Genomic DNA, 22,061 nt, shown 5'->3' with positions numbered 1-22,061 from the left:
TCCCGTTGCTCGGTTCCAGCGCCTGCCAACCTAGCAGTTCAAAAGCACCCCCGGGTGCAAGTAGATAAATAGGGACCGCTTACTAGCGGGAAGGTAAACGGCGTTTCTGTGTGCGGCTCTGGCTCGCCAGAGCGGCTTCGTCACGCTGGCCACGTGACCTGGAAGTGTCTGCGGACAGCGCTGGCTCCCGGCCTATAGTGAGATGAGCGCACAACCCCAGAGTCTGTCAAGACTGGCCTGTACGGGCAGGGGTACCTTTACCTTTACCTTTACTATTCAAATGGTGTGCAGCTGCTGTGTTTCGTTATCAACTATGTGTGGCAACACTGACCCGCCAAAAAAATATCTGGCACCCTTGGGTTGGGCTCCCTTGATCTGTTCCTATACATCCACAGAGAGAAAAGTTTTACATACACTCGTAAGTGTGCTGTGGCGGAACTGAAACCCTGATTCTGCAAAATGCCTTCACAAAAGAGCATTTACGTGGCACTCTGGAGCGTTCAAAGTGCTTTGTGCACATTATCTCAGAACGACATAAGCACCGGTTTATCCTTTCTCTGCTGCCTAACCCATCCTCTTTGTAATGTTTTAATGGGTCTGCTAGTGGCGGCCAAGTAAGCACACGATGTATCAGGGCGTGTGCGCAACAAGCAAGAGTTCCAACAGGCTCTTACTGAAAAGGTTAGGGAGGTGTGCAGTGGGTGCGGGGAGTAGATGGTGCTTCTTCTAGGTGTTGGGTGGGTGGGTTACCTATTAAAGTAAGATAAGCCGGGGGATAAAGCAGCCCGGCTGATTCACAGTGCCATTTTCTGGCACCCAAACAAAGATGTTAAAGAGAGGAGATTTGAAAAGAGGCATACGCAACTCAGTGTGGGTTGCATCAGCACTTAGTCTCCTAAAACAAACAATTGACAACGAGAAAAAAAGGAAAGAAAGAGCAAATTCGGAAGCTCCATCTTCAAGCACTTACACAAAAATGATATAAATATTTAAGTGGTCTGCCCCTCGCAGCTCTTTCCCCCCTTATTTTCCTGCTCTTGGTATAGATGAATTGAGAGAAGAAGGTATCACAAAAAAAGAGAAATGAGATCTTTTTAGCAAAATAACTTTGGGGAATAAGCTGGGGAAGAAGGCGGCGGCAGAACTTTGATAAAAGCACCTTGATGAAAGCACTTGGGGGGGGGGGGAATGTATCACTGATACCCAAAACATTTTCCTCTCAAACTGTAGGTGTTTCAGGGAAAGAAGAAATTTTACTAATGGGAGACTTCAACTTCTCTATTATCTGCTGGGTTACAAATGCCCCTAAGCGTGAAATCTCCAGCAAATTCCTGCCATAGTTTGCTAGCACAACTTTCCAACTCAGAAGTAGGAGGAAGGAGCAAGGGTTGTCCGTTACCCTCAACCTGATCTTCACTAACAGGGAAGAGCTCACACTTTCTAAGAGAATACACAAGCTGAAATGCAGCCATTTTCTGAAATTCACACTTGGATTTTGCAAAGCTGTCCCCCCCCCCTCAAAAAAATGTGCACAAACATTTACATACGCATGCATTGCATTATGAAAGGCTGCTTGCAGGAAAATGTGCAAATTGGGCAAAGTAACGTCCCCGAAACATGCATATGAGGAAAAAGGCACCCCCAAATACTGATGAATTTTCATTAGGTTTTTATATGATTATGGACATAGCAAACTGATAGGGAGATGCTGCAAACATAACTTAGGATTGGGGGAAAAAATGAGAAACAGCCGTAGGGAGCTGTTTAAAAAACAAATAAATGTGTGTACAAGCAAGGCTGCCCTGTTGAATATACTTCCTTGCTCCAAACTCACAATGAATCACAGGCTTCCATATTGTTCTTTGGATGGCATCCTGCTCTCGCTGCATGGAGGGAGTGAACACATTGCGGAGTAGCTCTTAATAAGAGTTAAGTAGGACCTGGCCCTTCCATGTAGCCACCATTCAGGAAAGCCACATTCATGACAAGGATGCTCAACGAAGCCAAGCTATTTATTCCAATCAGAGGCCCATCCATGCTATAACACAGGGTTTCCCAAACTTTGGTCTCCCACTGTTTTTGGACTACAAGTCCCACCATCCCCGACCACTGGGGTATGATGGGAGTTGTAGTCCGACAACAGCTGGAGACCCAAATTTGGGAAACCCTGCTCTAACACAAGGTCTCCCACCCACCTGCTCCTCCAAGGCCTAGAGCCTGTTGCAACATATTCAGCAGCAATGCGCCCAGGAGGAGCTCTGCTCAATTCCTTTCAGGAAGCCAACCTGCAACTCGCTTTCATTGCACACAGGGTGGAATGAGGAAGGAGAAGGACTTGCAGGATGGCACCTCCACTGTGAACGTTCTTGCAACCATTTCAAACAGAAAATGTGGCTCCAAAACTGTCTAATCCATGGGTAGGCAAACTAAGGCCCAGGGGCCAGATCCAGCCCAATCACCTTCTCGATCCGGCCCGCGGACGGTCCGGGAATCAGCGTGTTTTTATAGGAGTAGAATGTGTCCTTTTATTTAAAATGCATCTCTGGGTTATTTGTGGGGCATAGGAATTCATTCATTTTTTAATCCCCCCCCCAAAAAAAATATAGCCCGGCCCCCCACAAGGTCGGAGGGACAGTGGACCAGCCCCCAGCTGAAAAAGTTTGCTGACCCCACTCTAATCCTTTTCTTCATCTGCTGTGTTAACGTGTAAACTCCTCTATTTGGATCTGAATACACACAAGCCCTCAGTCCTTGCCACTCTCTTTGTGAGTCCAAAGAGTCCTTGCTGAAATTCATTTACTTGGCAAGAAGAACAAAAGCTCTACAAGTTCATGTCATAGCCACAAAGTGCTCATAACTCCTGGCGAAAATGGGAATCTTCCAGTTACTTTGGCTGGAGACCTACAGTAATATATTGCAAATTTTAGAGATCGCTAGAAATAAGCTAGTGTGACTATAAAAATATTTTAAAAGGAAAGACAACAAGGGTACCGAGCCAAAGTAAATTGCTAGAGCCAAAGTAAACTGCTGAAATTAATGGGATATAAAGTCAATGGGAACTCAAGCACGACTTTCCCTAGATTTGGGCTAAAGGTTCCTGCAACATTTGCAAAAGGCAATTCTGATGCTAGGAGAGGAAATCGCAGCAGAAAGAGTAGCATCCAAAGCTTAAAAACATTTTCATCCAGCCAGACCATTTCATTATTTGCTAAATAATTTCATCATAATTTCATATCGATTCAGCACAGCAAACCGTTGGTCTCACGAGTGTTATTTACCCATGTGGAATAGTAATTTCTGTCACCAAATTGCCACAGGAACAAAGGTAAAAAATAAGACAGAAGATATTTACCATCTCTAGTTTATCTGCTTGGAGACGAACAGTGGGGTTTAGGGAAATCTTCCTTCTTTGTGGTCCATAATCATCGCTCCACATGGGGCCAACAGCTAAGAGACAACAGGTTGCACATTAATTGGAAATCTAATTGGAACTTTTTCTCCTGAAGGATGTGTTCCGAACTCCTGCTGTTCAAACAACTGGAGCTAATCACCTGAATACCAGAATCAACTCGTGTTTGTTATCCCTTCCCCCTTTAAACGGTAAGCAAGATGCAACTTAAATGTTTATTACAGATCTCAAATGGAAACTGATGGATGCTGCTGAAATACTAGTTGAACCTTACTGTACGAACCCACCAAGATATGAGAGTCTCGGGGGGGGGGGGGCACCTCACACAAAAACCTGGAGGATAATCGGGGAATGAATCGGCTGTGGATCAAACAGACATTATTGAAACATGAACGGTCATATCATGAGAGAGGCACATGGCTTGCACCTGTGGCACCTCTTTTAAAAACAGTCAAAAGGAAACAGAAGATGGAGAGAGAGAGAGAGAGAGAGAGAGAGAGAGAGAGAGAGAGAGAAATAAGTTGATACAGGCTGTGGCACAGATGCACATAATTTATTTGTTTTGTGGTGAGGGGGCATTTCTTTGGACTCCTGCCAAGTCACCAAAACTGCTTTCTAAAACAGCCCCCAAAGCCTACATATTTGCATAGCGATAACAATAACAATAACAATAACAATTTATTACTTATACCCTGCCCATCTGGTTGGGTTTCCCCAGCCATTCTGGCGGGCTCCCAACAGGATATTAAAAATGCGATAAAACATCAAACATTAAAAACTTCCCTAAACAGGGCTGCCTTCAGGTGTCTTCTAAAAGTTAGATAGTTGTTTATTTCCTTGACATCTGACGGGAGGGCGTTCCACAGGGCGGGCGCCACTACCGAGAAGGCCCTCTGCCTGGTTCCCTGTAACCTCACTTCTCGCATTGAGGGAACTGCCAGAAGGTCGTCGGTGCTGGACCTCAGTGACCTGAACAATGGGGGTGGAGACGCTCCTTCATGTATACTGGGCTGAGGCTGTTTAGGGCTTTGAAGGTCAGCGTCAACACTTTGAATTGTGCTCGTAAATGTACTGGGAGCCAATGTAGGTCTTTCAGGACCAGTGTGTTATATGCATGGTTGAGCAAGCATGGCTGTACCAACACTAGACAACCCATACAGTATTCTACCACCCAAGGTGCACGTGCTTTTAGAATACCCCAACATATTTTTGCATCTATAGCTATACATACATACAGGAGAAGCGGCTTTGAGGCAAAACAAGGATTTTGCCTATGCCTGAGCCCTTGATTCCTACCCAACCTTTGGCAAATGTGAAAACAAAATGCAAGGTGCTTTTACACTCATTTTATATCCTTAATATACATGTGCCAAACATATGTTAAGTGCAGAGTCCTATAAGCACTAGAAAATACTTAAGTTTCTATGGCAACTGGATCTTCAGATACGCCGGTGTTATTCACCATGCTGTGCCAAAGTGAGCCTATTGATTACTAATTATATAAGCTTGACAGGTTTTCAATCTGCCTACTTCCAGGGAAGCCTATTTGTTTGCCACAGGTGCCCGGTGTGGCATTGCAAAGCATTCTGGGAGTGTTAGTTCATGCAGGGCTCCAGCCAGGCCTACTGAATGGAACTACTGCTACAGAAACCAGGGCTTATCCTAGAATACACTGAAACAACAGCAACAATTTAATTGTATGCCGCCCATCTGACTGGGGCGCCTCAGCCCCTCGGGGTGGCTTCCAACAAATAAAAATATCAAACACAGTAAAACCCCAAACATTAAAAACTTCCCCTATATATGGCTGCCTCCAGATGTCTTCTCAAAGTCAGGTAGTTGCTTATTTCCTTGACATCTGAGAGGAGGGTGTTCTAGGGAGGAGCTGTCATGGAGGGCAAGCTTGTCCAGCGTTACAGATATTCTCAGGGAGAAAGCTTATGGACAACCCCATATTCATAGAATTGTAGAGTTGGAATGGACCTTGAGGATCATTTAGACCACCCCCCTGCAATGCAGGAATACGCAGCTACCCCAAATGGGGATCGAACCTGCAACCTTGGTATTCCCTGAAACAGACTTTGAAAACCATTTATTACTCCCTTTATAGGTAAAGGACTCCTGGACGGTTAAGTCCAGTCAAAGGCGACTATGGGATTGCGGTGCTCATCTCACTTTTCAGGCCGAGGAAGCCAGTGTTTGTCCACATACAGCTTTCCAGGTCACGTGGCCAGCATGACTAAACAGCTTCTGGCGCAACAGGACACCGTGATGAGTACCAGAGAGCATGGAAATGCAGTTTGCCTTCCCGCTGCAGTGGTACCTATTTATCTACTTGCGCTGGCGTGCTTTCAAACTGCTAGGTTGGCAGAAGCTGGGACAGAGCAAAGGGAGCTCACCATCGTTGCGGGGATTCGAACCGCCAACCTTCTGATCGGCAAGCCCAAGAGGCTCAGTGGTTAAGACCACAGCGCCACCCTTTATATCTCACATCTTTTCCATTATGGCACTCAAGGTGGCTTACATGGGCCTCCTTGATGGTATCCCATCCTTTCACTAGCCAGACCCAGATATGTTTAGCTTCAGAAAGGTCGCTACATCATGAGCTTTGAACCAGGCCCTGGCACCCACAGCCCCAAACCCCAGGTGTCAATCCTATAGCTGTAGAAGACAAATGAGCAAGGAAAGGGACCATTGTCCTTGCTGGTTACAAGCAAGGAAAATCCATCCTCGTTCAGCCATCCCACAAAATAGTCAATGGCCATTATATTGGAAAGGGACTGCTAGACAATCCATTCATTCGTGTTAGGGGAACAATTGGTGCATAATAGAGGCTTTTTCTAAAGGAAAAGTAAACACATTAAATGCTACTCCTGTGAGAAAGGTAATGGCAACTATGTGATGAGAAAGCAAGGAAGTGAGCGTTTACCCCCAGCAGGTGCATCAGCGGTACTGTTGTTTGCAGAAAATGCGGGAGATTGCTCTCTCTTCTTGAATCCGGCTTTCGTCTATGAAAGGAAAAACACAAAATAAGGAGGTGCCTTCGGGTAAAGTAGGTTAAGGACCAAACAAACAAATGTCATTAAAAACCAAACACACACACACACACACAGGCTGATTACAGAAAAGAAGCCCTGGCTAATGCTTTATCTAAACTTCAGATGAATATACTATACATAGCAAAAGCTTTAAAAGAAACTGGTTCCCTTTGCAACATGCGCCCATAGAATTATGTTAAGCAGCTTTGGAAGAGTGGTCTGTATTGACTGTTCTTCAAGCAGCCCCAGAACAGCTGGAATAAACAATGGTTATTTAGTTTTTCTCCGCCTGCCGCTACAAAGAAATTCATCCCCACCCTATCAACTCATGCAGTGATGCAACCACGCTAGAAGGGACACTGTTAACTGCAGAGAGCGAGAGAAGCTATTGAAGCCAAAAGGAACTTAATTTGGCAGGCCGGACCAATCCGTGGACACCAAGCCAAACCGCCAGCCACAAAGAACGGGAGGGTGCATTCCATCAGATATGTGGGCAACCTTAAGTACTGCACAACTGGTAAAAGTGCACTCCCGACGGAGGGCCCCTAGCTAAGGAATTCCATGCTGGATCCAAGGCTGGAAAAAGGCTTCAATACACTCCTACCTCCCTGACACTGCTTTTTAAAAATGTCCAATTTCTCTTAGTAGCTCTACACAGACAGTGGCTACGGTGGTGGTCCCGAGAACGAGGAGATCCAAAGCAGGAACTGGGTGCCATTTATTACGCAAAAGGCACGTAGAGGTTTTCCTTTTTTTTTATATAATAATTTTTATTAAGGTTTTCCAAATTAAAACAAATCAAAACAAATTAAATCCAATCTATAAACTTTTTGCCAATAACTAGGACTTCCCCTCCCTACCCCCTCTTGTGTTCCAAATCTTCCAAATAAGCAATTAAATTCAACAAGTTCTTATCCCCAAATTACACTCTTCATCAATAACCCAATTTATCCAAATTCTCATCCCCTAAGATCGATCTATACCCTTCCACGAGTTTCCCCCTTTCAAACATAGTACAGATGGAAATAAGATAAATATGAATAGTAATTTTACAGCCTTTGGATTCCAATTTTCCCTCCCCTCTTTCCCCTTTGTGTTTCACCTATCCCTCCACTTCTAATATCTTCCTGGAGTTCCCACATTACACTATGTCCCTCAGGTTCTTTGCCAGTCTTTAATTACGGATGTCCAATCGTAGAAGGAGTCTATCAAATAAGGGCCCATTTCTTCTATCCAGGTTTTTATATCCAGGAGTAAAACCTCCAATTTTGTATCCATAAGCTTGTCAAACCTGAATATCCCAAATGTTCCCCCAGTTCTGTCCAGTTCTTGTTATTTCCTTGTTCTTGTCAGTCATTCTCCTCCTTTTTATTTCTCTGTTCTCCCACAGAAATGTTCTTTTTCCAAAAGTTTCTAGTGTCTCTGCAGAGGCTTGTTATTCATGGAGCAAAGCATTGCATCATGTTCCTTTCATTTTCCAACAAATAGTTCCATTGTTTCCTGTAGTGTGTAGACCTCTGTAGACAAAATAATGTTCCATTCCTGCAGTTTCCCAGGAGATTAAAAGTTCCATTCAACTGTTCAGATTTCCTGTGAAAAACACATGCAATATCCCTCGGCTCCTCTAGGTGGATTGCAATAACAAAGTTCCCTTCCAGAATCACATCCACCAGACCAAGTAACTTGTTGACCGATATTTAAAACAATTTATATTCAATTTATAACAAATATAACCGGCAAAGTCCTCATAACAAAGCCTCTATTTTAATCTTCCTTTTTGACAGCTCTTTGACAGCTGTCAAAACCTCCATCGCTTTTCTCCAGGCAGTTTCACGAATCGCTCCAGGGATTCTGGGGGGGTTGCTTTTTTTAAAACAATTCCACTTTTCTCCTCCAGCTCAATCTTATAATTTTCCCTCGCGAAGTTGCTGATTCAGCAAGATAAGGTTACACTCGATCTTAGTTGTCCAGTCCTTTGTTTTGGCTCTTCTACAATTTAGGGGTGGGCTGACTTCCTTTTTTCCGCCTCCCCCGTTCGCTCCGAAATTTAAAAATTTATCCCCTTTTTTTTAGTCCATATTCCAATTACTCACGGGTTCTTCTTTAGAGCCGAATTTTCAATAGAAGAAGTCAGCGCTCTCCGCCGGATGGCATGCGGCTGCGCTCGGCAGGGATAGCAGAGAACTCAAAGCACCACGCTTCTCCCCGGCACCCGATCCGTAGCCTTTAAAAAGGCTCCTTCACGAGTCGGGAGAGCGCTAACGGTGCCAGCCGAGTCTCCATGTCCACGGCCTCACTCTGGCCGTGGTTTTTAAGGGTCCCCGCATCGCCGGTGCGGTAGGACCCAGCCCCTGCCAAGCCGGCTCCCTCCGGAGCTCGTAGGGAGCCCGCCATTCGGCGATGGCGCCAACCCGGAAGTCCCGGCACGTAGAGGTTTTCCATCGGGGAACGTATAGCTCTTGCCGGAGAGATCCCTGTCCTTTTCTGACAAAAAAACAACAACAGTAGCACTGAGAATTTCTACTGTTTTGTGCTATGTCACAGAATTCTAGAAAGTGTTAATGACTTTTTTTAAAAAAGGAGCAAGGGAACATTTGATCACATGTCCCAGGGAAGCTCTGATTGATTGATTTCATTTGTATATCACCCTTTCCTACAAGGAGCTGAAAATGGTGTGCATCGTTCTCCTCCTTCCCATCTTATCCACCCAACAACCTTGCGAGGTAGGTTAGGCTGAGAGTGAGTGAGTGACTGGCCCAAGCTCACCCAGTGAGCTTTCATGGCTGAGTGGGGATTCAAACCCTGGTCTCCCAGGTTCCTAGTCTGACACACTAACCACTACACCACACTGGCTCCCACGTGTTCATGGCTTTTCAAGGACTCTGTTTTATACATTACAGTGCTGGCACATCTCAGCGACATGCCAGACTCCTGAAAAATTCAGGTTGCAAATCTAATGCAAGGGGATGGACAATGTCATGTATGACCTGTCATGTTTTGCTTTCCTCCGTCTGTTTGTCATTTCCCGAGGGAGCTGTTTATACCCAACAGTGCTGAGAAAGAGTACAGTCTTATGCATATCTATGTTCCTCTTGAAGAATTGCTGCTTTTGAATTATGGTGCTGGAGGAGACTCTTGAGAGTCCCATGGACTGCAAGAAGATCAAATCTATCCATTCTGAAGGAAATCAGCCCTGAGTGCTCACTGGAAGGACAGATCGTGAAGCTGGGGCTCCAATACTTTGGCCACCTCATGAGAAGAGAAGACTCCCTGGAAAAGACCCTGATGTTGGGAAAGATGGAGGGCACAAGGAGAAGGGGACGACAGAGGACGAGATGGTTGGATAGTGTCTTCGAAGCTACAAAAATGAGTCTGACCAAACTGCGGGAGGCAGTGGAAGACAGAAGTGCCTGGCGTGCTCTGGTCCATGGGGTCATGAAGAGTCGGACACGACTAAATGACTAAACAACAACAACAACAACAACATGTTCCTCTTGTGTCTGATGGGCGTTTACTCCCAAGAAAGCATGCTTAGGATCCAAATGGACTCCCAGTTCATTGAAATAATGCTTAAAAGAAAAGAGGACCTCCAACAGAATGGTATAAAAATGTTATTCGGTTCATTGAAATTTCTCCAGCTGTATTAGCATTATATTTCAAAGAAGAGCATGTTTTTCATTCAGAGCTTTGGGGTTTTATGGGGGGGGGGGAGAGAAGGAGGAATCATGTGTCTGTTCAAACTTTCTTACTTCCTCCATACTAAGAATGATGACAGAGTGCTGGCTGTGGTAAGAAGCCACACAGCACGCTTGGCAGAGAAATTCTCCTTATTCTTTCTTTCCTTTTTTAATTTAAAAAATGTATTTTCCTCTCGACTGTTTGAACTGAGGAAGAGCTTAACATATCTTCATCATCATCAACTTTATTGCACTAGCCAAAGGCCATGGCATCATTCACAAAGGGAACAAAGAGGAAAGCAACAATAACCATAAAAAAATCATAAAAACATCAAGCACGGCAGATACAATAAAACACGATCACGTTTCCTAAAAATTATTTGTTGCATAGGATAGAATAGCAAGGGGTTCTCAGGTAGAATGTGCCAGCTTAAATGTCCGAATCACCTTTGCAACTGACTGCTATTTTATCTAGTTCTTTTCTCCTGATCTTCTTAGCATATAGTGCTACTTTATAAGTTACAAAGGCTTAACATATCTCAATAGCTGGTGGAGCTCATGAATTTGCCTACATACAAAAAGAAACCCTGGTTGCCACTTATGGTCCATTGGACCAACACAGACAAGAAAACTTCAGTATAAATTAAGGTGAGTTTTTTTCTTAAGGAAAAGAAGATTTGAAGATTTTTTTTAAAATGTACCAAAATAAGGAACATATGTGTGTTGGGGCGCACATGGTATAAATGAAAGTGAGCTTTTGACTGGGGGGGGGCGGGGCAACCTTTGGATAGCTCAGTTAGCAGAGCGTGAGACTCTTAATTTCAGAGCTGTGGGTTCGAGCCCCACATAGGACAAAAGATTCCTGCATTGCAGGGGGTTGGTCTAGATGACCACTCGGGTCCCCTGCAATCTACAATTACCTGACACTGCTGTCCTATATAACAGGGATGGGGAACCTTTTTTTCTGCTAAGGGCCAATCATTTATGAAATGCACACTGGTGGTTGGTTGAAGTCAAAACTGGGCGAGGTTGGAGCTAAAAGCAGATGGGGCCACCCTTTTCCTCTCTTTCCTCCTTTTCCTAACACAACTCTCTTCCTCCCTTCCTTGTCAGCTGCATAAAATTACACAGAGAGCTACATCTCGCCATAGGACTGCTCATCACTGCTATGTGTGCGTGGTTGGGTGCAACTCCCATTGAACCCAGCAGACAGTGCTGGATTTCTGTACAGTGGTGAACGCGGGTGGCGCTGTGGGTTAAACCACAGAGCCTAGGACTTGCCGATCAGAAGGTCGGTGGTTCGAATCCCTGGGACTGGGTGAGCTCCCGTTGCTCGGTCCCTGCTCCTGCCAACCTAGCAGTTTGAAAGCACGTCAAAGTGCAAGTAGATAAATAGGTACCGCTCCAGCAGGAAGGTAAACGGCGTTTCCGTGCGCTGCTCTGGTTCGCCAGAAGCGGCTTAGTCATGCTGGCCACATGACCCGGAAGCTGTACGCAGGCTCCCTCGGCCAATAAAGCAAGATGAGCGCTGCAACCCCAGTGGCGGTCACGACTGGACCTAATGGTCAGGGGTCCCTTTACTTTTACCTCGGGTTATATACACTTCAGGTTACAGACTAGCTAAACAAGCTATAGCTTAGGGTCCTAGTTTCTTGCCCCCCCCAAAAAAAAAAACCAAAGGGGAAAAAACTGGATGTACATATTCAAAATATAAGATAAAAAACAAATAAAATAAAACCTACATACAGCAACAGTGTTTTGTCTTGTGTAGGCTCCTATGATGTAAGTAATGGGCCCCGCCTGCTAGCCTGCTCCCTAAAATATCACTGGTTTGCTCATTTCTATATACAGTGGTACCTACGCTTAAAAACTTAATTCGTTTTGGAGGTCCATTCTTAACCTGAAACTGTTCTTAACCTGAGGTACCACTTTAGCTAATGGGGCCTCCCACTGCCGCCGTGCAATTTCTGTTCTCATCCTAAAGCAAAGTTTTTAACCCGAGGTACTATTTCTGGGTTAACGGAGTCTGTAACCTGAAGCGTCTGTAACCTGAAGCGTCTGTAACCCGAGGTACCACTATATAGGGTGCCAACATTCTGTATGTGCAAATGGCTTTAGATACCTATTAGGTCCATAAATTACAATATAGCATATATTCAACACAAAAAACAGTGACAATTTGTTGTTGACAAAGGACAGCTGGACATATAAAGGGCCCCATTACCTTCAGTAGCTTAGGGCCTCATCAAACCTAAATCTGGCCCTGCCAGCAGAGCTCACTTCCAAGCTAGGCATATATAGGCCTGCACTGCCAGTCACTTGTGCCTTCTGAAAGAACATATAGACCGATGTGTAAGCAAGGAGGTCAAGGAACTGATTTCTGATAAAACAACTGGCTGCCTGTAAAATTTGCGATAAGCAGGACTTGGATAATCTATCTAGTTTAGCAGTTTGCTTGCTGATCGCTGCCCCTTTGTCAACAGACGACCCTTAAATTGGTTTTCAGAGAATACTTGCCACATTCAGAATAGACATCTTTGAGGCAATGCTTTCATTTGGAGACGAAGATGGAGGAAGCTGCAGTCCGTATCCATCTGAAGTTAACAGGCTGGAGGGGGGCGGCACAGTTTCCGCTTGGCTGGAAAGAGGTTCACGTCGAATGAAAGCGATTTCCCACGAGGAGTTAGATCTAAAAATGAAGTCACAGGTTGGACACAGGTATTGTACGTTGCATTCTTCCTGAAATAATGAAGACCTCCCTGTAATTATCAAAATATGTCAGGCAGCAAGTGATGTTTAGCGGGTCAATAAAATTCAGTGGGACAGAAATCTGTTGCACCAACTTTTTAAAATTATTGCCCTTGTTCTTGATGGCTAGGAGGGCCAAATCTGCGAGGGTCTTACGTTTTTAATGTGCTGTTACCAGCCCAGAATGTTTGGGCTTAGGTGGCATCTGTCTTGGGAAACAATGGAGTGCGTCTATGGGGCTGGGATCAAACCGCTGGAGAATCACAGTGCCTGAAAGTATCAGGATTTATGCCCGCAAGACAGGGAGTTCTTTTTAACAGCTCTGTATTTTAGCATTTCCAACAACACATATCCAAAATCCTCTCTCTCATCATGAGAGCTAGAAACATAAATCGACCAAATCTATACTAGGGAAGACAGACGGATGTAAAATGGAGTGTTCAGAGGACTTGTTTTGTAGGGCATTTGTTACCTCAGCTTTGTTCTGTTGATTAGGCTTCTTGCTTCTTCATAGGTGATTCCAATCAATGACTCCTTGTTAATGGAAACAAGCTGGTCCCCAGCTCTCAGCCGACCATCCTAGCAAGAACAAGGACAGTCGTTAGCACTTGTTTTTGCAATCAAGTTGCCTTAAGAGGTCAAGGCAAACTCTCCAAATTTATAAACTCCCAAGGTTGTTCAGTCTGTCAAATTGCCTTTTAGAGAAGGGGAGGGCCAGATTTGATCTGATAAGCGTGCCAGACTCTTGGTACAAATAAATAACAAATCAGAGTGCCTGGTACAAATAACTGCCTGAATGAAGCAGGCTGCTCCCTGCCCCTTGCTCTGCTCAGTTTATGAACTGTATGTGGTTTTTGGTATTACTGTGTAGAAGTGTAGAGCTGAAATGGTCATTTAGTAAACCCCCCACAATGCAGGAATCACAGGTAAAGCATCCACGACAGGAGGCTATTCAGATTCTGCTCAAAAACCTCCAATGAAGGAGAGTCTGCCACCTTCTGAGGTAGCCTGTTCCACGGCTTAACAGATCTTACCATCAGAATGTGCTTCCTAATGTTTAGTTCAGGGGTCAGCAAACTTTTTCAGCAGAAGAAGAGGAGTTTGGATGTGATATCCCGCTTTATCACTACCCGAAGGAGTCTCAAAATGGCTAACATTCTCCTTTCCCTTCCTCCCCCACAACAAACACTCTGTGAGGTGAGTGGGGCTGAGAGACTTCAGAGAAGTGTGACTAGCCCAGCAGCTGCATGTGGAGGAGCAGGGAAGCGAACCCAGTTCCCCAGATTACGACACTACTGCTCTTAACCACTACACCACTGTCCCTCAGACCTCGTGGGGGGCTGGACTATGTTTTGGAGGGAAAAACTGAATGAATTCCTATGCCCCACAAATAACCCAGAGATGCATTTTAAATAAAAGCCCACATTATACTCATGTAAAAACACCAGGCAGGCCCCACAAATAAACCAGAGATGCATTTTAAATAAAAGGACACATTCTACTCATGTAAAAACATGCTGATTCCCGGACCGTCTGTGGGCTGGATTTAGAAGGTGATTGGACTGGATCCGGCCCCTGGGCCTTAGTTTGCCTACCCATGGTTATGTTGGACTCTTTCTTGTAACTGAATTCACTGGTTTGGGTCCCACAGCAGAAAACAAGCTTGCTCAATCTTCCATGTGACAGCTCTCCAGATATTTAAAGAAGGCTATCATATTTCCTCTCAGCCTTCTCTTCTCCAGGATAAATTAATACTATGCTGTATTTGTGTTTCTGTTTTTTAAGTATGTGGTAGGTCAAGTGTGTGACAAGTGACTAACGAATCTAACCACCACCAGCAGCAAACAGTGCAAAACCTTCTATGGAATACAAAGGAAGAAGAAAAAACCTCAACTCTCAGCTTGCATATTAGAAGAAGGAATTCGAGCAGAGCCTTGTCCCAGATGCACAAGTTTTCTACATACAGGCAGGTTTTATCAACTCAATCTCCTTTATTGGCATAGAATGAGTGTGTTGTATACATGGATCAGAACACACCACAAGTAGGAGGCACTTTTAGGTAAAACTATCCAGACATCGTGAGGAACAAAGGTGGCTCTAAAGATATATGGTGACGTTATTTCATGGCGTCACTCAAAAATTTCGCCAAATTCTCCACAATGTCATTCCTACAGTTATTCAGCAGACAGGACACCCTGGAAGAGGTTTTAGAAATGGGAGCCTATTAAAGATGTTGGTACCCTTACATGCATTCTGAACTACTAGGGTCGCAGCAGTACTGCACTATATGTGTCTGTTTGTCTGTAGAGGTAAAATAAAGGTAAAGGACCCCTTGTCGGTTTATTCCAGTCGAAGGCGACTATGGGGTTGCGGTGCTCATCTCACTTTCAGGCCGAGAGAGCCGGCGTTTGTCTACAGACAGCTTTCCAAGTCATGTGGCCAGTAGGACTAAACCGCTTCTGGCACAACAGGACACTGTGACGGAAACCAGAGCGCACAGAAACGCCGTTTACCTTCCTGGTGCAGTGGTACCTATTTATCTACTTGCACTGGTATGCTTTCGAACTGCTAGGTTGGCAGAAGCTGGCACAGAGCAACAGGAGCTCACTCTGTTGCGGGGATTCGAACCGCCAACCTTCTGATTGGCAAGCCCAAGAGGCTCAGTGGTTTAGACCACAGCGCCAACCACACTTCATTCCGATAACTCTGCTTTTGATTTAGGAGAGAGCAAAATATACTCAAAAGTGTGTTAAAATGCAAGTTGTGGAACAGAAGGGGGTCCTTGTAGATGAAGCTTGTATTTTATTCCCACTACAGTGGTGCCTCGGGTTAAGTACTTAATTCATTCCGGAGGTCCGTTCTTAACCTGAAACTGTTCTTAACCTGAAGCACCACTTTAGATAATGGGCCCTCCTGCTGCCGCTGCACCGCTGGAGCACGATTTCTGTTCTCATCCTGAAGCAAAGTTCTTAACCCGAGGTACTATTTCTGGGTTAGCGGAGTCTGTAACCTGAAGCGTATGTAACCCGAGGTACCACTGTATTTTATCCTGATGGGGAGCAACAGCCACTGTGATGACGCGAACCAAGTCCTCATAGCTAGAGCTGTCGAAATCAGCAATAGATGGACTGGACAGCCACGTGGATGCCAGGGGATGAATTTTTTTTTTAAAAGGATAAGGGACAGGGAAGGGGATAATCAGGCAGTACTAGATGTCCTGGAAAGGAGAAGCTGGCATTAGGAGCTGAACTACTTTGCTGCTGCAGAACAGAGTAACAGATCAGCGAGAGATATCAGTGGAATTTCACTGGGCACAAAATTGGACACAGATGGTCGTTTTGTTTTAGAATTAAGCCACAGACAGTTTGTGAGAAGTTTCTGTACCAGTTAATCCAGCTCTGAGCTGGATTAATTCGCACCAGAGGGGTGGGGGTAAGAGATCCAGTTTCAAACAGCTATACATACAACCTTGGCGAACATTTGGACCGAGCAGATGCAACAGCGGAGAGCGCAAAGACTTTGGCACCAATAATTTAGCGCACAGTTCAGGATAATGTGGGTGGGTGGCTGGGGAGGTGGAGAACGAGGCCAGAAAAAGTGCTTTTGCACTCAGCTCAAACCAACGTTTAGCCTTCAGCACATCACATTTCTGTTTTTGCCAAGTTCTACACTTAAAATCAAAAAAGAGGCTCTTTTAAAAAAATTCAATGCAAGCAGCAATTCAGTCCGAGGAAATTGCAGACCCTCTAAGTGTCTCTATTTTCCAGAAAGAGTCCCAGACTTACAGAAGCCATCCCGGTTTCTGCTTTGAACCAGCAATGTCCTGCTTTTCCTTAGGATGTCCCTATTTTCATGAGAGAAACGTTGAAGGGTACGGTACGACAACCCTATTTTCATTGGACAAATGTTGGGGAGTATGAAGTTATGTGATCTCCCCCAAGCCAAGGAGATAAGTAACTATACAACCTTTAGAAGACATCTGAAGGCAGCCCTGTATAGGGAAGGTTTTTTTTAAAAAAATGTTTAATGTTTGATTATGTTTTTATATATGTTGGGGCAACACACTTAGGTGGGGATATAAATAATAAAACTATTGTTAGTATTATTATGGAATAAGACACCCTTATTTTTATCAGAGAAATATTGGAGGGTATGGAATTGCTGTCAGCCTGAAAACAACAGGAATTCTAAGCATATAGGTCACTTCTGAAGGCATGAAAGTACTCTATAAAGATGTTCAGCCACACATATCCTTATGCACTGCAAGGGGTTGGACTAGATGATCCACTGGGCCCCTTCCAACTCTACGATTCTATGAGTGTACCAGGCTGACAAAACTAGAGAGGCTGATTATTCCCATTTCACTGACACAGAACTGAGGCAGGTACAGGATTTGAACCGAAACTTTCAGGGCAGAATGCGTCAATAAGGAGGCAAATGCCCCTCCTTCCTCCCTAACCACTGAGAGATCCTCTAAATCAGGCATAGGCAAACTCAGCCCTCCAGATGTTTTGGGACTACAACTCCCATGATCCCTAGCTAAGAGGACCAGTGGTCAGGGATGATGGTAGTTGTAGTCTCTGGAGTGCCGAGTTTGCCTATGCCTGCTCTAAATCAACCACGAGAATCTCTGCTTCGCAATGCCTGGAGGCTATCCCAAAGGGATGCCCGGTTGGAAGATCACAAGTTAATAAACTGACACTAATCAAATGAAGGCTGCTGTCACCACTGGGGAAAGGATGGCTAGAAAAAGAAAGAGAGAGCAGGAAATCAGGCAGAGGCCAGAGTGTGAGCTTGTGGGCTAAGACGCCTCCCCACCCAGATATGGCAATGGATAAGGAAAAGAGTGATTACTTGACACTTCACCTATGGCAAGAGAAAGGAGGGGGTGCCACACATTTATTTTATCATGCACAGGATTAAACCATTAATTGCTTTTTAATATACACTCCAGCAGACTATACAGTGGTACCTCAGGTTACATACGCTTCAGGTTACAGACTCCGCTAACCCAGAAATAGTACCTCGGGTTAAGAACTTTGCTTCAGGATGAGAACAGAAATTGTGCAGTGGCAGCGTGGTGGCAGCAGGAGGCCCCATTAGCTAAAGTGGTGCTTCAAGTTAAGAACAGTTTCAGGTTAAGAACGGACCTCCGGAACGAATTAAGTACTTAACCCAAGGTACCACTGTATATGAAAAAGAATGCAACAACCAATTCCACAAGAAGCTAATCCTGGTTTGCTTTCTTAGATGCCAGTTTATAACTTCTGATGCTATACCACTGAGCAACAGCATCTCGTTTGTTCCTCGGTGCTTACTATTTTTTTCGATTAGGCTAAAATACTTCATAGCTGGCGGTGGCAAGCAACACAAGTGGCAACAGTGGCCTCTGGTGGCACTGGTGCCAAACAGCACACACAAACCGCATCTGAAGCTAGTTCACAGCTAAAGCTCCGAACTGCCTATAAATTGTAGAATCGATTTGGAGGGGGTGGGACTTGGGTCTTAAATTTGAGAAAAGCGAAAACAAGCATAAATAGGTTTCTTTAGATTGGCACGCTTTCAAAAGGAGGAGTTAAAAATTTGACAGCCGTGCGTATTCTCTCTCTGTGCTATAATCACCGTATTTTTCGCTCTATAAGGCGCACCTGATCATAAGATGCACCTAGTTTTTAGAGGAGGAAAACAAAAAAAGCCAGCAAAAGCCGCAGACATGCTTGCTCTTTAAAGATAGAGTGGCTCTTGCTGGCTTTTCCGGGAGGTGGGAGAAGGGACTGACGAACTGCCCTCCGTCCCTTCTCCCACCTCCCTGAAAACCAGAGCAAGCTGCACAGCTATCGCTGAAGCCACACATACACACACACAAAGAGAGAGAGAGAGATGGAGATGAAGAGAAAGAACAGTCCTCAGAGAAAAAAAGCTCTGCTATAATCAAGCAGCACATTGTAGAAACTAAGCCCTGCTCCTAAACCGCTCACTGCTTGAGGACATCGTTAGGGACACTTAATGTTGCCATCAAGAGATGCATTAGTTCCAGTTTTGCACATGATGCAAAACTTTGTCTCAACGGAGAAAGTGTGAGAAACAATGGGCAAGTGGGCAGCCTTTAGCTCAAGGGTTATTCCTGCACAAACACCATTCATATGAACATGGCTAACAAAGGAGCAGAGAGATCACAGACATATTTTGCAATCTGATCACCTTCCAAGCAATTGGAAATTACGGTTACAGACCACAATCTGTAAACTTAGTTTCTAGTTTTATGTGCACGCATGTACACATGCACACACACAACCATTTGTATTGCATACAGAAATGTCACAATGCTGCTTTACTGGCCGAGGGAGCCGGTGTTTTGTCCGCAGACAGCTTTCCAGGTCTAGGCGAACCAAAGCAGTGCACGGAAACACCATTTACCTTCCCGCCGGAGCGGTACCTATTTATCTACTTGCACTTTGACGTGCTTTCGAACTGCTAGGTTGGCAGGAGCAGGGACCGAGCAACGGGAGTTCAGTCCGTCGTGGGGATTCGAACCTTCTGATCGGCAAGCCCTAGGCTCATGCACATCAAACAAAGCATTTAAGGTAATTAAAGGCACCAACCACCTTCTAATGAAGGTCAAAAGGTTTTATGCGAATGCCACAGAGCTTTTTCTGCTATACAATCTCACCAAAAAAGAAGCCTAACAGAGGTCCCAACACAAGCTTTCCATGCTGCTAAGTTCAATAAAGAGAAAGGGGAGAAGGGAGAGAGACTTGTAACAGGAGGCCATTAAGAGCCTTCATTATTTCCAGTGCTGTGCTCTTCTTGTTGTTTTTTACAGCCCAGTTTCCAGACTGGGCTAAAATTAAAAGGAAGTCAACTTTGAACCTCTATGTGACCTTTTTGTTTTACTCGAGGCGTATATGAATCTAGCCACGCTGGGGTTCACACTTCACTGCTTGTAAAGCAGCATGAAGATAAAGAGAGAGATGATATTTCAGGGGACAGGGATGAAAACAGTATGCCCGGCAGGGCATGTTCTCTATTTACACACAAGGGGGACTCGGCTAGACTGGTAAAGAAAAAGCGATTTATATGCGTTGTATGTACGATATAACATTGTGCCACCAGGTGGCGATGTGCAGTCCCGTTCCCCCCTACCTGTTTTCCCTGTTTAAATTGACAACGCTTTAAACTGAAATGCTCCTCTGATGTCTCTAGATCCAGCCAGGGCTTGAGGGAGCGCAAAAAAGCATCTGTAAATTCTCTCTATCAATGCTTGTATTAGATTTATGAAAAGCCATAGCTTTTTCTTTTTTCTTTAATTCCTTCTTAGATATCTCCCATTAGTTTCAACGGTAGCAATTAAGTGAAAACACAACGCACAGTAACTAAATAGGACTGAACGTGCTTTTCTTAGCAGGGGGTAACAAATAAGGCAATAACACCATTTTAGGCGATTGGAAACTGGAGTGCAGTTTCAAAGATTTAGGGAATTAATCTGGTGCTGGTAAGACTTAATTGGAGCATCCTGTTCCGTTGTGGGCATAAAAAATTCAGGAAGGATGATGGAAACTTGGGAAAGTTTTAGAGAGGAGCTACGAAAATGACAAAGGGCAGTTTTTTATGAGCTAAGAAGAATGGTGCATTTCAGCAAAGGAAAGGATGGTTTAAAAAAGGGGCTATTTTACAAGTATTTATGAGATCATACAACTGAGGAGTGGGCATTATTGCTTACTCTGTCCACTGCCTATAGGACAGACAAGGACATCTGCTGTAGACATCAGGAAATATTTTGAGTGAAAGAGGTTCTGAAGTGGAACAGACTGCCCAAGTACCGTAATGAGTTAATTTTCATCCCTAAAGTAAGTTTATTTATATATATATATGTTTATGGTGCAGAACTGCCTTCCTTAGCACTAGGATGGCCATGTCTCCTACTTTACAAGGGGCAGTCCTCTACAGTGGTACCTTGGTTCTCAAACTTAATCCGTTCCGGAAGTCTGTTCCAAAACCAAAGTGTTCCAAAACCAAAGTGTGCTTTCCCATAGAAAGTAACGCAAAATGGATTAATCCAACCCCTAAAACAGCAATTTAACATGAATTTTACCATCTAACGAAACCATTGAGCCATAAAATGAAAGCAATAAACAATGTACTGCAGTCATGCAACCAATCCATCAGTAGCTGAACTGGGTTCCACACAGTCACAAAAACAAAACGAAGAAGCCGCAAAAACAAAAACGCAGACCTCAGTGCAACACTCAAAACTGAAGTGTGGCACTCAAATCGGAGCACATTCGGCTTCCGAAAAAAGTTTGGAAACTGGAACACTTATTTCCGGGTTTGCAGCGTTCGGGTTCCAAGTTGTTTGAGTACCAAGACGTTTGAGAACCAAGCTACCACTTTATTTAAAGGATTGCCTTTCTCAAGTCCGGTTTAATGACAAATAAACATAAGGAAGGGAACAGCAGAGAAGTCTGGAGTTGATTTTGAAAAGCGCCACAATACAATAAATAAGATCCGATTTTGAAATGCTCTTACAACACCTGAGCAGATACTAAGTAATACCCCCAGCTAGAAAAAGGGGGAAAGGAGCGAAGAGATGTCCCTCCCTTCATCTACCTTATGACAATCACCTCCAGGAATAACTTCCAGAATATGCACCAAGGGCCCTTCGTTCCTGTTAATGCCTCCTACAACATTCAAGCCAAGGCCTGTTCCCTTGGAAACAGTGATGATCTGAAACACGCTGTCACTAGACAAGAAGAGAAAACAAAGTTAGCTTTCAAAGGTCAGTGGCTGGAACACCAGGATCAGCCTGAAGCAGACATCTCCTTTTGTTTTCTCCTAAGGATGCTATGGCATCAAGGTTGCTCCAAGATAGTTACATCTTAATTGGGGGAGCTGCCTTCGGTGTAAAAGATGCAGCTACAGGTGGCTGTTTGTGTAACCAGAGGTTGAATCAAGCACTGCTGTGCGGACGGGAACCTTCGGAGCAGAGCTTTATGTAATCCTGCTCTCATAAAAGACAAATCTGCTTCAGTCGGCCCAGGAGGAATCCCTATACAATCTGCCTTTGATAATAAAGCAGTCAAAGGAAGATACCTTGGCAGGGTGGATAAAAATCAATGATTTTTTTTAAAAATAATTTTAAAAATTACTTTTTTTCATTTAATTAGATTTTTTAAATTTATATAGGATTTC

General features: G+C 44.4%; 1 protein-coding gene across 1 annotated transcript in view; it reads right to left on the bottom strand.

The window, feature by feature from the left end:
• STXBP4 (syntaxin binding protein 4) overlaps nt 1-22,061 on the bottom strand; it is a 132,173-nt gene that overhangs the window by 96,255 nt on the left and 13,857 nt on the right. Inside the window, exons 4-8 of the mRNA XM_083727582.1 lie at nt 21,480-21,612; nt 13,345-13,451; nt 12,642-12,813; nt 6,339-6,417; nt 3,353-3,447 (exon numbers count right to left, since the gene is read on the bottom strand). Coding sequence (XP_083583708.1) covers nt 3,353-3,447; nt 6,339-6,417; nt 12,642-12,813; nt 13,345-13,451; nt 21,480-21,612 — 586 coding nt within the window. The remainder of the gene's footprint in view (nt 1-3,352; nt 3,448-6,338; nt 6,418-12,641; nt 12,814-13,344; nt 13,452-21,479; nt 21,613-22,061) is intronic.

This window comes from Podarcis gaigeae (assembly GCF_964106915.1).
Source record: "Podarcis gaigeae genome assembly, chromosome: 2".
Taxonomy (NCBI): Eukaryota; Metazoa; Chordata; class Lepidosauria; order Squamata; family Lacertidae; genus Podarcis; species Podarcis gaigeae.
Note: the sequence above shows the minus strand (reverse complement) of the source record. Positions and strands in the feature narration are given on the sequence as shown.